Source organism: Patiria miniata, unplaced genomic scaffold (assembly GCF_015706575.1).
Source record: "Patiria miniata isolate m_02_andy unplaced genomic scaffold, ASM1570657v1 HiC_scaffold_25, whole genome shotgun sequence".
NCBI lineage: Eukaryota > Metazoa > Echinodermata > Asteroidea > Valvatida > Asterinidae > Patiria > Patiria miniata.
This window is the reverse complement of record NW_024037064.1, coordinates 14,165,092-14,180,501: the sequence shown is the minus strand read 5'-3', so window position 1 is coordinate 14,180,501 and position 15,410 is coordinate 14,165,092. Positions and strand designations below refer to the sequence as shown.

The window sequence follows — 15,410 nt, the reverse complement described above, 5'->3', positions numbered from 1 at the left end:
TTTATTTTGAGAAAGATATACGGCCACTGCCATGCCAAGGGCGGATAGTGCGGTCTGCGGTCCATGCTCATCATGTACCTGGAGAACATTGCAAATATTCGTTTCAATTTAAAAATTTGCTTTTTGAGCACCATGACGTGGTGTCTTTGTGATTTAAAGCGAAATAGCTATATCTTCACTTTCATACCGAAAAGGTCACCTTTGTTGTTTTTTTTGAAAAAAAGTGCCCCCTTTTGGTGTCCCCCAAAGTGTGTGTAATTTGAAGCCCCACCCAGTGAAGTGGAGTTTTGTTTACGGGCAAGAGACGTCGTTGCTAAGTAATAGCCTATAAGTTGCAGAAAGGCAACCCGGAAGGTCTTAAGGTGGCGGGTTGCCTGAGGGCCTGACGCGGGTGTTGGTATACTGTTGTACGGGTTTGATTGATATTGTAGTTGGACTGGGAGCCAGTGATTTGTTGGAAGTTTCAGCCGAAGTTGGAGGAGTGGCCAATTGTGAATCACCGAATGGGGAATGACCAGTAATTTGTGTGTAAAGTACATGTTGGATATCAGGGCCGAGACGGGTGTTGATGAACGTGACGAAAGCTGGGTTAGGGCGGTCCATTTCAGAATTGAACAGACGAAAACGTGTTGAGGAGTGTTTAGTGCGCCTAGCAGATTATACAGGGTTTTGTCGTGAAAAAATTGCGAATTGAAAGGTGAGTTTGGAGTTAACAGTTTATCATTTAAGCTGCTGTGTCTGTAGGAAGAGAAAGTGAATGTGATTAGGTGCCAGGCCTTAGGTGGAGAGGAGCCGGAGACGAAATACTTGGAAAAGTATGATTGATACTTAGCTGGAGTTACCCAGCCCTCAGTTTTATCATTGGGTTGTCATCTAGCCTTGCTGGAGCTAGTTTTTCTCATAATCGATAGTATAGGCAAACAAATTTGGAAAATGTTCAATTTTGTCCCTGTTAGTTAGGCGGGCGGGCTAAATACCCCCTGTTCATTTACCGTGGGACGGTATTGTTATTGAGGAAGTGTGGGACCCTTCAAGCCAAAGCGGGAGACGGTCCACGCATGAACGCACACGGTACAGCCGTGCATGGTAACGGTTTGCAGTGGGGCTTGTATGTTTAGGGCAGACAAAAGATCAGAGGATTAGCAATGTACCAGGTCTTTGCGGTCGGTGAGTAGAAGCCGCCACTGATGGGTATGAAACCGCAGGATTCATTGTTACAAAAATGGTTATTTGTAGCGGGAGCCGGGAGTGCCAACCGTGGGACGGTTTGTAGAAACAGGTCACCCGCTTTCTTTTCAAGCGGGAGCCGATAAAAGAGGGGCTCCATTGAAAGCGGCTCCCGGTAAGTGAACAGGGGGTATTTAGCCTGTCCGCCTTACACAGGTCCTTGAAGTAAAAAACGATCCACCATTTGTCCATGATGAAGATTTAGACCGAGTAACTTGGACCCAACTTATCGCCTTTTTTAACATTTGGACATGGTCTGGCGATAGTAAGGTCCAAGCTAATACCGAGACCTAGACAACACAGTCCCAAAAACCAACATTTTCCAACAAAAAACATCAGATTTCACCTTCAAAACGGCCTCCAAATTACTAGATATGCCACCTGAGGTACAAGTAGACATCGATAATTACGATGGTTGTAACTACTGAAGTTTACTTACGATCCGGAAGAAAGTGAAATTTTCCGTTCAGTTCTGAAGACCCCCTCTGCCTAGGTTGTGATGCGAGTGGTAAACCTCATATTAGTGCATGAAACAGTCATTGGGTGTTACGCTTCTGCGTGACATCATGCGCCAACAGCCAGCGACAAAATCGCATCCCCTAACCAAATAAAGGCTCATAAGTCCGACGCCTCATAGGTCCGACGCCTCATAGGTCCGACGCCTCATAGGTCCGACGCCTCATAGATCCGACGCCTCATAGGTCCGACGCCTCGTAAGTCCGACAAATTAAACGCCTCGTTTTTCCGTTGTCGGACTTATGAGGCGTCGGACTTATGAGGCGTCGGACCTATGAGGCGGAATAAATAAATTGTATGCCTCATAAGTCCGACGCCTCATAAGTCCGAAATTTCGGACTTATGAGGCGTTGGACCTATGAGGCGTCGGACTTATGATACGGCCCATCGTTTTGTTAGTTCAAGGACCTGTGTAATGGTTATTCCAGGCAAGTTTAAGGTGAGTTGCAGTTGCAATTAGTGTGTAACGGGGACAAAATTGAACATTTTCCAAATTTTTTTGCCTATACTATCGATTATGAGAAAAACTAGCTCCAGCCCTAGATGACAACCCAATGATAAAACTCAGGGCTGGGTAATTCCAGCTAATTGATACTGTAGATTTTGCACACCACGCTGAAGCCTGAGGAAGGATGCAACATTCTTTCCCTGTTTTTGATTGCAAAATACATGAACATGTACTAGGTCATTGAGCTAGGTTAATGATCTTATTTCGGTAATCCTTACTTTTAGGACCCCGTTCCTATAAACATGTAGGAAGGGGACAGACTGGTAATCCTTACTTTTAGGACACCTCTATTTTTTACCAGTTCTGTTCAAAACTGACTTTTGCAGATGACTGTCCAGTACCAAAGTGACTTTTGCAGGCTAAAGCAGTCTTTTTTCTTCATATAAACTCATGTTAGTTGTAATTTTGGAAGCACTTTCCAAAAAATGTAACTTTCCTACCTTTTTGGCAGTCAGACGTCATGTTGTTGTTCTCACAACACAAGTGAAAGCCTTATATAATGAAAGCCCGATGCTGATTGGCTGCTAAAAAAAAAAATATGATGTTTATTTTTTATCAGCCAATCAGCATCGAGCTTTCATTGCATGGGGCTTTCACGTTTGCCATCTTGGTTTTTGAGTCTGTTTTCTGGTTGTCATCGTCGCCCTTTACCCTCGAATTAACCTCATAAATCAAAGCCCTGCCCTCTTTCCACAAAATTAAACCTGCTGATATTCAAGAAGGTGTCATTGCTAATTGTTCAGATGTGCCAAGAAATATCAGAATGTCAATTTTGAGTGTCACTTAGTCAACTGTTTTGGTGAGTCTTTCCCTTCCTATATAGGAACGGGGTCCTAAAAGTAAAAGTAAGGATTACCAAAAGACTCACCAATATAGTTGATTAAATGAGTAAATGACTCTCAAAATTGACATTCTGATACTTCTTGGCACATCTGAACAATTGTGATACTTCTTGGCACAGCTGAACAATTGGCAATGACACCTTCTTGAATATCAGCAGGTTTAATTTTGTGGAAAGAGGGCAGGGCTTTGATTTTTGAGGGAAATTCAGGGGTAAAAGACGACGATGACAACCAGAAAACAGACTCAAAAACCAAAATGGCAAACGTGACAGCTCGATGCAATGAAAGCTCGTTACTGATTGGCTGATAAAAAATAAACATCTTATTTTTTTTTTTTTAGCAGCCAATCAGCATCGGGCTTTCATTATGTAGGGCTTTCAGACTCAAAGATTTAACAATTTGCTGGTAATTAAAGTTTTTGAAATAATATTTTTGAAATTGTTTAAATGATCGTTAATGTCTGTGGCGGTTTTGTACAAAAAGACTTGTGAGGATGTTTTTTCTGGTTTTTGTTGGTAAACAATGTGTTGTGAAGAGGAATTTGTAATGATCATGTTTTAGCAAGATAGTTTAAAGTTATAGAGCCATACATATTCTGGAAAGAAGAAAAGGGAGAAGTTCATGACATCCGTGAAGTTTGTTGATTTTGCATTGTTTGCATACATGGTGGTAGGGTATTCGTATTTGTCCGAATGATTGTGTTTAATGTTTTTTTTAATTAAATATTATGAATATAGAGTTTTTGTTTGTTTTGTACATGTAGATGGCATCAGTGACAGTGAAAGTTTTGAATGAACCCAAGGCCAGGGGCAAAGCAGTGATGTGCTCAGTTATCACAAATGCGCACAGTTTTGGCGATATTGTTATGTTTGGAGCTGATGTGAGGGACCGGTTTGAAAGTCGTCTTATCAGAGGGAGGTTCTATCGACTCGTCAGTGTTACAACTGTGCCGAAAGATGGAGGGCGAGTTAGTATTAAGTTGTCTTCAAAGACCAGGGTAAGTAAAAGTACATATGTACCAAATGTATGTCCTTAAAGGGAATGTACAACATTTCCTTTTGCTGTAATTTTGAGAAATAAAATTTGGAGGATTAGTATGTTATAGAAAATATTGTTGTTTTGGGCTTGTAGACGCTGGAAAAACCAAGAAAACCTATCATGTTCTTGTAGTCTGGTTCCCTGACCCCACTTAAAATGAAACAGAGCAATTAATACATTTGGGGAATTGTAGGCTCAGAGAATCAGTCTAGCAGGCTTGTACCCCTTCACAGGTGTGTAATCAATTGCAAAGAAAAGTCAGAACAACTAAATATGAAAACCTAGGGACATTTTTGAAAAAAAAGCCAGTTTTCTCCAACGCTGGTCGGCCGACCAGCGTTGGAAAAATACAGTTTTTCTTGAAAATGTCAGCACACCAGGAGCCACGATTTTAAAGGATGATTTGGACTGTCAGTCCCTAACAATTCAGTAAGGTATTTCGTGATAATTTGATCATTTCGTTTTTCGATGTTTGCAAATGTTGTATCTTCCCTTTAAGAATTGGAAATCAATTGAAGTGAAAGTCTTTGATACGTTATATGGACAATGCTTTTTAGATTTTGCAGTTTTGACCCATGAGGCCTGAAGAGCAATGATTTTTTTTTGTTCGATATCTGGAGGCTGGCTGAGGAGTATTGTCATTGCCTATGGCGTCTGTCGGATCGTCTGGGCAGAGCGGTTTCCAAGTGATAACTTGAGTAAAAAATGTTGTTATGCCCCGCGGCGAAGCCGAAGGGGCATACTGTTTCCGCCTCGTCCTTCCGTGGGTGGGTGGGTGGGTGGGTGTGTGTGTGTGGATGGGTGGGTGGGTGGGTGGGTGTGTGTGTCCGGATAAATAGTGTCAGCGCGATAACTTGAGAAATACTTAACATATGAACTTCAAATTTGGTTTGTGGATTGTTCTTGGTAATCCTAAGAAGCCTTTTGCATTTGGGGCCAAAAGGCCAAAGGTCAAGTTCACAGTGGCTAAAACAATAGAAATCTTGTCAGCGCGATAACTTGAGTAATACTTAACATATGAACTTCAAATTTGGTTTGTGGATTGTTTTTGGCAATCCTAAGAAGCCTTTTACATTTGGGGCCAAAAGGCCAAAGGTCAAGTTCACAGTGGCTAAAACAATAGAAATCTTGTCAGCGCGATAACTTGAGAAATACTTTACAAATGAACTTTAAATTTGGTTTGTGTATTGTTTTTGGCAGTCCTAAGAAGCCTTTTGCATTTGGGGCCAAAAGACCAAAGGTCAAGTTCACAGTGGCTAAAACAATAGAAATCTTGTCAGCGCGATAACTTGAGTAATACTTAACATATGAACTTCAAATTTGGTTTGTGGATTGTTTTTGGCAATCCTAAGAAGCCTTTTACATTTGGGGCCAAAAGGCCAAAGGTCAAGTTCACAGTGGCTAAAACAATGGAAATCTTGTCAGCGCGATAACTTGAGAAATACTTTACATATGAACTTTAAATTTGGTTTGTGGATTGTTTTTGGCAATCCTAACAAGCCACTAGGGGGTTGCCCTCAAGAGCAGACAAATTGGGATTGGTTTGGGGGTCAAAATGTCAAAGGTCAAGGCTACAGTGGTGAGTAAAAGGATGTTATCTGGGCTCAAGTAGTGCAGAGTAATGAGTGTATAACCAAGACTTTTAGGTGGTTGTGTAACTCTATGTCTCTCAAGTGGAAAATCCAAAGACAAATTTGGAGAAGAAAACTGATTGAAAAATGAACTTTGGTGGATTGGAACACGGGATCTTTTCATTGATAGTCCAACTCACTAACTAGGGTATTGTGGCAGGTTGATGACAGCCATTCGATCACATGCCTTAATCTAGTAAGATGGCTAAATATTAAAGGGAAATAATATGATTTTGTTTTGGGGGTGTAATTTTACAAGATTGAGCAGTTGAGTTGGAGGTTGAATTTTGCCTTAGCTTTTAATTGTTTCCGTTGATCTGTTTGACATTTACAGTTCGCCGATGTGAGAAAAATTACGAAACTGACAGTGCGTTTTTAATGGTCAAACGGAAGATCGTGTACGAAATCCAACAACTGAATGATCATTTGCAGATAATATTTTCGAAATGATACAAAAATCCCATTTTCCTTAATATGAAACAATACGTGGCGAAATGATTCACTGGATAAATACGCGCTAGTCAAGTAAGGTGTTTCCACTAAGTTAAAAAGTATTTTGTTGTCATTTTTTACCAAGCATGTTACGTCCCTTTAACAATGCTGTTATGCCTCATTAATCTTTTGATGAATGAACATATTACTGCCTAGCTAATGAAAATATATTAATTGGCATGTGCTATAAGGTAAATGAGGTAAGGTAAATAAGGTCGAGGCCATAAGGTAAATGATTACCAGATAAAAACAAGGACTTTTGGATTTGTAACTTCAGTGGGGAAGTGGATAAGTTGGGATTGGTATGGGGGATAACAGATCTAATTGGTCAACAAAGTAACAATGGTGACTGAAATGTTAATGTTAGAAATGGGGTTTGGGTTTGTAACTTCAGTAGGAGGTTTTCCTTGAGAGTTGGCAATCTGGGATTTGGTTTGGGGGTCAGAAGTTAAATGTTAATGATTTATATAAGAACATCTTGCTGAGGATTTCAAGAGTACCTCTATATTACTTGAAAGGGCGTAATAAATGTGGCCATAAGTGGTGATGAGTGTAATGTCATAATCCAGGGGTTGACCATGGACGTGTGAATAAGGATCCGCGAAAATGTGTCTTCACTCTCGTGTTATTTGGACATATAGTTTGTCCAATGGGTGTGACATTGGTTTTGTTTGATAATTTTTAAATAATGTATCAGTATACAAATTAGCAGTCATCATGATAAATAACAATTCTGTTCATGAGGTGAACAATTTTTCTTGCATGGTTTAGGCTAATGGCAAGTTGTATTTTTCATAATGGCAGCAGTAATTTGCATATAAAGGGTGTGGGTGGCGGCTGTCAGAAATATGATTTGCAGGGTCAAGTGACAGGAAAATGTTCAAGATTTTGTGGACATGGTAGTTTGAGACTCTTTTCCAAACTGGGGTTTGACACCAGGACTGCATGTAGATGTACATGTGGGATTTTCTGGTGTAAAGATAATTTGACCGTTGTCTTGTGTGTTAGCAAAGATTGAAATGGAGTGTAGTTTTTTGCAATGTCTTTTAGATTAATCAAATAAAACAATTGCAATTGAATAATCAGTATTTTGATTGATCTAACCCTAACAGTCCTGAATCCTCCAATTTCAATATGATTGTGCACACCCCCTAGGGAGTTAGGGTCAGGTAACAGAAAAATACTTGCAGTCCTATACATGTATGTGTTCAACACTGTTGTTGAGGAGCTGGTCCAGAAAGAATTTGGTTTTTTTTCTTTTTTAAACGTGTTGACGTAAATATGGAGTATACTCTTTACTGTACATGTACATGTTTGTTATGGTTGAACATTTTTTTGATAATTAATTTTTTGTTTATCTTTACTATCTTAAAATGTAGGTGTTTGCCACAGTTCCATTTGATGTGCCAGGAGAGATGGAGGATATGTTCTATAATGCTCCAGAAATGGCAATCGGGGACGTTTTGGGCTGTAGTGAATCGAAACGAGTGACAATTGTTGGAAGGGTGAAAACTGTGAGTATAATGTATAGGACTGTGGTCTAGATCTGTGTATTTTGTGTTGTATTGCTTTTTGGGGGGGGGGGGGATGTGATTGGATTAGTGCTCTTTTATTGCACACAGTTATTGTTGCTGAGCCCTAGTTAGTTTAGCTTAAAATGTGTAGACAGTATTGGTACACATGAAGCAAAGAGGGCTGTAAGTATGGCTTAAATGTAAGTGTTGTTGGGAAAAGTAAGAAAATAATGGTATATTTTGTTCCGTTTTTCTTAATGTTACCAATGAGAACTTGTGAGCTCTCCAGACTGAAGCACTTAGGATGAAAATTGCAACAGGTCCATAACTTACCAAGCTTGGCTAAAATCGTTGAAAATATGAGGACATAATACTATTTTCCAGAAAATGACCACTGGTGACCATTAGATGACTTGTGTGCAGAGTGTAGTATCAACAATTACACAAAAAATGCAAGAGGTTCATATATAATGAAGTTGGCCAAGTAAAAAAAAAAATGGACGATAAAATGATATACAGACCGCTCACGTGTAATGTGCTTTGATGCAAATGTTATATGTGATATTATGTGTGTACAAAAATGTACATCTTGGGACTTTGATAAGGATGATGCAGCGCAAGCCACTTATGAAATGTTCTCCAGTGAGCACTATTATGTAGATGACCTTGGTGAAATTATCTGAGGGTCTGTCTGTGAATGCAATTGATTAAGTTTTGCTGTATTTACAAAATGTGTAGGTGAAAATTTTTGTAACTTTTAATGAAATGACGTCTATTGACCAATAGGTGGCCTTGGACCATCAGAAAAATACATGTGTAGACAATATGAACCCTGGGTCATATGACAGAGTTCATTGGGGATTGATAAAAATGTTTGGCAGTTATAATAAGTTAGGGCACGTGATGAGAAAAAGGGAAAAAAAGATATAGAATGATAGTATATCAAATTGTAGTATCTGATGTAGGAGGTGGGAGTTTAAAAAGCAGGATAACTTTAAGTCATACTATGTTTAAAGATGGGCTGTCTGTGCTTTTTGGGTGTGGCACGTGGAAAAGAGATTTTCAAAAGGAATTTTCTCGGATTGCATTTGTAATGAGCTTTCGAATGAGGTACCACTCAAGAAAAGTGGTGCAAGATAAGTTAATAATTAAGTTCACTTTGCGAACTGGGATGTGTTCCACCTCTGATTCAGATTAGAAGCAGGAAGGTGTGAGTGTGTACATGCACATTTGCGATTGTCTTTTATAAATAATAATGGCAGCCAATACATTGTGTATATACTGTATGTGTACGGTCTGCCATTAACAAAAGATAGAGACCAGTTGCTATGTGATTGCTGATGTGTGTGCATGATGGGATTGGACAAGTCGGAAAATGCTTGATGCGTAGTTAGCATACTAGCTGGCAGTTCACTAGATATGATTAGCAATACACAGATTTTGCTAAGACTTTTTGTTTCAAGTTGTTAGGCGCTTGAGTACAATTTTAAAGGGAAGTTTTTACTCCATAATAAAAAGAATATTTATTGCAGAGGAGATATTTGTTGAAAGTTTGTCCGAAAAAGAAAAGAATCTGCATTTTTGCAAAAGCATGGATAAAACAGCTTTAGAGAATTGCTTTCGGTGTAATTCTGTTTCTGAAATTGTTTTGTATTTATCTGTTTCTTTTTTTAGTGAAGGTTCATCAGTATGATGCTAATTTCTATAGAATTTCAGTCAGTCATTAATGGAAGTGCACATTGTGCTGTTTTTTTTTCAGGTGTCGCCAGTCAAGGAAGGAGGAAGTTGGACTAGAAAGGAGGTTTGTGTCGCTGATCTGTCAGGGCGGCAGGCTGTAACTGTGAACCTATGGGGAGAGCAGTCACAGTTGGCAGCAGATGTCAATGATGTTGTGAGAGTGACCAATTGCGAGGCTGTGGAATATCGAGACGCAGTGTCCCTAAATGGTACCCAGGAGACACACATTTTGGTAGGTGGTAATGCATTGTTTTAATGGCAATATAAAGGGATGAGGGATTAATTAAGTCAACAAAATAATTTGGCAGGGTGTTTAGTTCCAAGGGCAACGTAGAGTCCATGGTCTATATTTACATTTGCATAAAGGCATGCCTTACAATACTAACTTTTATACAGAAAAACTGAGGGATTCCAGATTTCAAAAGAGACTCGAAAACTCTTAAATGTTGAATTTAAAATTGACAAATCAGAAATCAGGGAATTCCTGATCCAAAAATTCCTGAACTCAAGAAATATCCTGACAAAAACACTGATATTAGGAAAAAAGATTGGCAAAAATGCTCAAATCATGAAAAATCCTGACAAATCTCAGTGCTATGAATGCAGTTAAAAGAAAGTTAGGATTTGTTTTGTTGGGGCTAAAATGGTTTAATAATTAGTGTCATTAATGTTGCGATTGTGTGCTAGGTGCTTGTATAGGAATTGGGATGAAGTTAATTATGGATATTACCAATTAGAAATTGCTCTTTTTGTTTGTGAAATAAAACATTGTGAGACAGAAGCACTGTAGCAGTGTGATTTTTTCCCACTGTTGTACGAAATGCACTTTCAAATCAGAGAATATGTTCAATAGAGGAAGTGATGAGGATGTACAGGGGGCAGGTACAATTTTGTGTGTGGGGATTATATGCAAAGGAGTGGAGAAGGGGTGGGTTGTTGGTAGTGCTCACATTAACAAATGTCCGTTGCTTGTAGAATTGCTCAAGAGTATAAGTGTTATTGTGTTTTGTGTATTGATTATAAAAGATTGAGGGAATTTCTAATGTAGGTTATTGTTTGGTGTTGTTCAGCCAGGTAACCCTGATGCTACTCAAGAGCGGATGACCTTCATTGGTGTAACAGTTGAGAAGTAAGTATTTAAAAGTATTGTCGATGGACAACACATATTGTTGCATGAAAATAAAGTGACGAATAGCAATGACTTGTACTTCAAAGTCAATTTAGCACAAGAAATATTTAGACATTTTCTTCGAAAACATTTGGAACTTTCAGAGGCGTGGCTTGTGGATATAGCGAAGTGTTGTCAATGTATGAGACTGTTGCTCACATTTAGTTCTGACAATTGATGCAGGCTTGATCCAGAGGTAGTACGATTTGGCACAAAGGATTGATTGGAATGTAGCATGCCAAAGTGGCATGGGCACACTAATGGGTTGTGGGGTAAGTGTTTGGAGCAGGGCTGTTAAGATTTTGGGTGCAATTTGTTTCTGTGTTTCTTCTCAAATCTGATCAAGCCCATTTCCAGTTCTTTGCTCTTGCTTTGTCCCGCTGCCGAGAAGCACTTGATCCCTCCCTCCCCCATGCCATCCATCGGCAAAGACCATGTATTTCTGAAGTTTGTAAGTAGTGTGCGTATAGTTGCTACTAGTACATGTATGCGCCCATCCCGTAATGTACATAATGAAGGAACGTACAGTACTGGTTTGCCTTGTTGTTTCGTCTTGTCCGTATGCCTTGTTTTTCTGCCTTGTTCTTAATTGTAATAATTGTTGTGGTTGTGTCTTCTTTTTGTTTTAGTAATGGACCTATTGAGCTTGTAAGGGATGATGACAGAGTATTTGAAGTAGGTGATGATGTTTTGCGTGATGTCTTTGACGGTGGTGTGACTGAAGTGGAGGAAAGACTGCCACTGCAATGCATCGTCAGATATCAGGATATGCCAGGCATGAGTGCGCAGATATATTGGCGATCATGGTTTAAGTAAGTGTGTTGGTTTCAGGTTACTTTTGAGTATTCTAGTGAAAGTTTGTGGTTTGATATTTTACAGTGCATTACTTATATTCCTCTGTTGGTAGAATTTTGTTAAATGATAATGGATTTTTTTCTCTTTTGTGGTCTTAAACTATTTCTCCTATGGTTTGACTTGTCTCGTTAACCGGATGAATATAGTGAGAAATAGGGCGAACTGTGCCAATATGTATATTATACAGGGTGTGCAAAAAGATACTGTAAAAATTACCATCAGGCGCAGTTTATATTACTTAGTTTGTGGGTTTTCCTTTTGCGGGACACTGTACATTAAATGGTGTTCATAATGTGCATAGATTATGGCTATGTCTTTGTAGAGTGCCCTCTACTGCAAGGTGGTGATCACGTACAGTTCGGTGTCGTCCATCCTACTGTGTTCCTGATAGCTGTGTCTGCACTCTTGGATACCCTCTCTGCCATGTTGCCCAAAAAAGTGACCCTGTGATGTTGATGCATGTTTTGTTTTTGTTTTTTTAATCAGGGTTGATGTGTTTGCACTTATGATGGAGAAGAAGGTGGACGAAGATGTGTTCTGGCTGTCATTTGGATCATCTGTGGTGAAGTTAACATACAGATGTGCGTTGTCGATGTTGAGATTTGTTGTTAAAGATGTTCATTGTTATTCCATTCCAGTTCAAAAAGTTATAAGAAAAGTATTGAGAGTTGGTTTTTGGTTGTTTATTTAGTTGTATTTTAGTTCAAGGAAAGATGTAGAAAAAAATCGCATCGTGAAACAAAATTGAATGGTATCGTATGTCATATTCAAAGAATATGCTTTTCTATAAGTAAAGTGAGTGTTAATAATGTATTTGAGATATCATTTGTTATCATTAATAGTTGAAATGAAGGTTTTTGTGAATTCTGTCCAGTTTAATTGGTCGATCATAGTTGATAAATCTTAGAAAGCTAAGACATGGGTGTAATAAAGACCACACAGTCTATTTCTCTAAATGTTTGATAATTCGGTTACAGGTATTTTTTATCTGTATTGGTATCCAGTATTGAAAGCCATAAACAGTTTGGGGACCGAAAATGGATTAACATGGACATCCTTTACAGGGTAATCCTTACTTTTAGGACCCCGTTCCTATATAGGAAGGGAAAGACTCACCAAAACAGTTGACTAAATGACACTCAAAATTGACATTCTGATACTGCTTGGCACATCTGAACAATTGGCAATGACACCTTCTTGACTTCTAAAGACTGCTTTAGCCTGCAAAAGTAACTTTGGTACTGGACAGACATTCTACAAAAGTCAGTTTTGAACAGAACTCGTAAAAAGTAGAGGCGTCCTAAAAGTAAGGATTACCCTTTACAGTGGGATGGAATTTTGTTCAACTTATGAAGCATGAAGGAAAGGCAATTAGATTAATTTTCGTACAATATTGAGAGTACATGTAGTAAAAATATCTCGGGCAATGGACTGAGACCTGCGGATGGGGGAAAAGCGTGCTAGGCCCTCCTCGCTAATGAAAGGCGATGTGCTGTTTGACGAAAGCATCTTAGAAAGGTGCAAAAGTGTGTCGGTGCTAAGAAAGGCCATAGAAACATTGGGGGAAAAAACACATTTTGTGCCCTGGCTTGAGAATTTAGTTGCGGGTCTGTTATTGTGGGAGCAGATGCATTTCCTTTTAGGTGGACGGGTAGTCATGAGGGATGCCATTAGTTTATTTCTTTCTCTACTGCCAAAAGTTATTGTAAGTTAATCAGAAGGATGAGAACTTCATACTTTGTATTCAGACGATTTGTATCACTGAGAACTAAAAATTTATGATGTAATACATGTATTACTACAATCAGTCCGTCTTTATGCGCATGGGTCCTCAAGCGGCGCTCCAGGCGGGCCATCGTCGCTACGTACGTTATGTCGGTCGCTATGCAGCAGTTGGTTGTGGACGTTTTGTTTGTGGTTCGCGTTTGTTTCAGCCGCTCATTTAGTCTGCGCGCATGTGCATGAAATACTGATAATCGGCAAACATTGCTTCCAGTCTCGGTTTGACCCACTGAAGTATCGGTCAACATCACGTTCGAAGTACTTTGATAAATTGTTCTTTCCACATGGACAGGAATATAAGGCAATTAAAGTCACTTTTGCAAACCTAAGCGTAAAAAACAGTATTTGATGATTTTTTTTGTTTTTCCGTGTCGTGTAGTACGAAAGTATTGGGTCACAAATTCAAAACATGCGACAGTTTAGGGGATATATTTCCAGTTTTGCCGAGTTACTGTAAACTTGTCTTCACTGAAAAATGGTAAACGATGCCACAGAAAGTGCGATGTATAAATATCATTTAAGTCGGAAACCGTTTCAATGAGAAAAGTAAGGTCTCACATACGTTTTTTCGTTGAATGTATTGTTATTGTGCACCTACGTACACTTTACACCGACCCGCCCTGGATCTGGCCCGTCTAGCCACGCACCACGCGCCGCGCTCCTTTTGTAATCTTTCGACCGTTCGAAATGTATACATTTAACTGAAACGATTTACAACTGACTGGTTCCCGCCCCTGAAATGCAGTTAAGTACGATCATAGAGAGCACTGGGACCAGTTTATTTGTGCACGAAGCTTTCAAAATAGGTTTACTCAAAAAATGACGATTTTTATAAGCTACCAAGGGCGGATCCAAGGGGGGGGGGCAAAAGAGGGCATGGCCCCCCCCCCCAAAAAAAACGAAACCAATTTTTTTGTTTTGTTTACGTGACATCGCAATAAAGGCAGGCAATGAGTACACCACCATCTTTTCCTCAAAAAAACATTGGTTAAAGTGGTCAGAAATTGCCTCAGATTGCACCACAGAGCATCTACAATCCAAAAATTTTTCGGGGCCCTTAAGCGGGCCCCGATCCCCACGCCGTAATTTTTTTGGACCCACTTTTTGGGGGACCAATTTTTTTTTTGGCCCCCCCCAAAAAAATTGTGTTCTGGATCGGGCCTTGTAAGCTACAAATTTACTTTTAAGTTACATCAAATCACCTGTAAAATGAAAATAATCTAGCATCCTTTTCGATGGTACTATTGCTGATCTAATGTATTACTCGGCAAATTTTCCAAATGTGTAAACCAAACTCAAAAGCGAACGATGTTTTTCCTTTAATTTCATTTTGTATGTTTTTTTGTCCATAATTATTATTTTTTTTCATATATTTGAAAAGGTTTTTAGCGCCGTTACGACACTGTAGAAAAAATTTATATCTTTGTTCACTTGTTCTACTGATAATTTTTGGTTTGAATCATCTTTTAAGTACGTTCGAGAAGGATACATTTTAAGACATGAAAACCAGACAATCGTTCAAACCGTCATGGCATGCGTGAGAAGACAAAATAAATTCACGCACGGTCTATGGGCTGAAACATACGTGGGTTGTGAAAGAAGCTGAAGGGCGCCCTCAATACCCAAAGACCTACTGGCCTGGTAACGCAGCTTCAGAAAAACGTTGGACTGTGCTCTATGCTATGATGAACACATCTAATGGACCAGACTATTATTGCCGAACCGGTTACCATGCCATGTTGTAGGCAATAGCGTGTGTGGTATTTTGGAAAAGGTACAGCTTTTTTGTGTGTGGAAAAAACTTATATTTCAGTATCATTGTGTTTCTAGTAATATCTCTATATATTGGTAATCCTTACTTTTAGGACCCCGTTCCTATAAAGGAAGGGAAAGACTCACCAAAGTAGTTGACTAAATGACACTCAAAATTGACATTCTGATATTTAAACACACTCAAAAACCCATCATGCCCAGCTGGAGTTACCCAGCCCTGACTTTTATCATTGGGTTGTCATCTAGGGCTGGAGCGTATTTTTCTCGTAACTAGTAGTATATTCAAAAAAATTTGGAAAATGTTCAATTTTGTCCCCGTTACACACT

The 15,410-nt window shown here is 39.2% G+C and overlaps 2 protein-coding genes across 2 annotated transcripts; both read left to right on the top strand.

Annotated features, from left to right (window-relative positions):
• The first annotated feature begins 428 nt into the window (after positions 1-428).
• Positions 429-9,882, top strand: LOC119732834. The gene is made up of 4 exons (XM_038206438.1): positions 429-697; positions 3,857-4,090; positions 7,634-7,768; positions 9,528-9,882. The coding sequence occupies exons 2-4, from the start codon at positions 3,857-3,859 to the stop codon at positions 9,759-9,761; spliced, it is 603 nt and encodes a 200-aa protein (XP_038062366.1). The 5' UTR covers positions 429-697; the 3' UTR covers positions 9,762-9,882.
• A 7-nt stretch (positions 9,883-9,889) lies between these two features.
• Positions 9,890-12,484, top strand: LOC119732835. The gene is made up of 3 exons (XM_038206439.1): positions 9,890-10,634; positions 11,303-11,485; positions 12,015-12,484. The coding sequence occupies exons 1-3, from the start codon at positions 10,606-10,608 to the stop codon at positions 12,217-12,219; spliced, it is 417 nt and encodes a 138-aa protein (XP_038062367.1). The 5' UTR covers positions 9,890-10,605; the 3' UTR covers positions 12,220-12,484.
• The last annotated feature ends 2,926 nt before the right edge of the window (positions 12,485-15,410 follow it).

Excerpts from the sequence above, each read along its gene's own strand:
- LOC119732834 (XM_038206438.1), top strand. The coding sequence starts at position 3,857 with ATGGCATCAGTGACAGTGAAAGTTTTGAATGAACCCAAGGCCAGGGGC. Across the intron at positions 4,091-7,633 it reads AGTTGTCTTCAAAGACCAGG|GTGTTTGCCACAGTTCCATT; the intron begins GTAAGTAAAAGT and ends CTTAAAATGTAG. Across the intron at positions 7,769-9,527 it reads TTGTTGGAAGGGTGAAAACT|GTGTCGCCAGTCAAGGAAGG; the intron begins GTGAGTATAATG and ends TTTTTTTTTCAG.
- LOC119732835 (XM_038206439.1), top strand. The coding sequence starts at position 10,606 with ATGACCTTCATTGGTGTAACAGTTGAGAA. Across the intron at positions 10,635-11,302 it reads ATTGGTGTAACAGTTGAGAA|TAATGGACCTATTGAGCTTG; the intron begins GTAAGTATTTAA and ends TTTTTGTTTTAG. Across the intron at positions 11,486-12,014 it reads TATTGGCGATCATGGTTTAA|GGTTGATGTGTTTGCACTTA; the intron begins GTAAGTGTGTTG and ends TTTTTTAATCAG.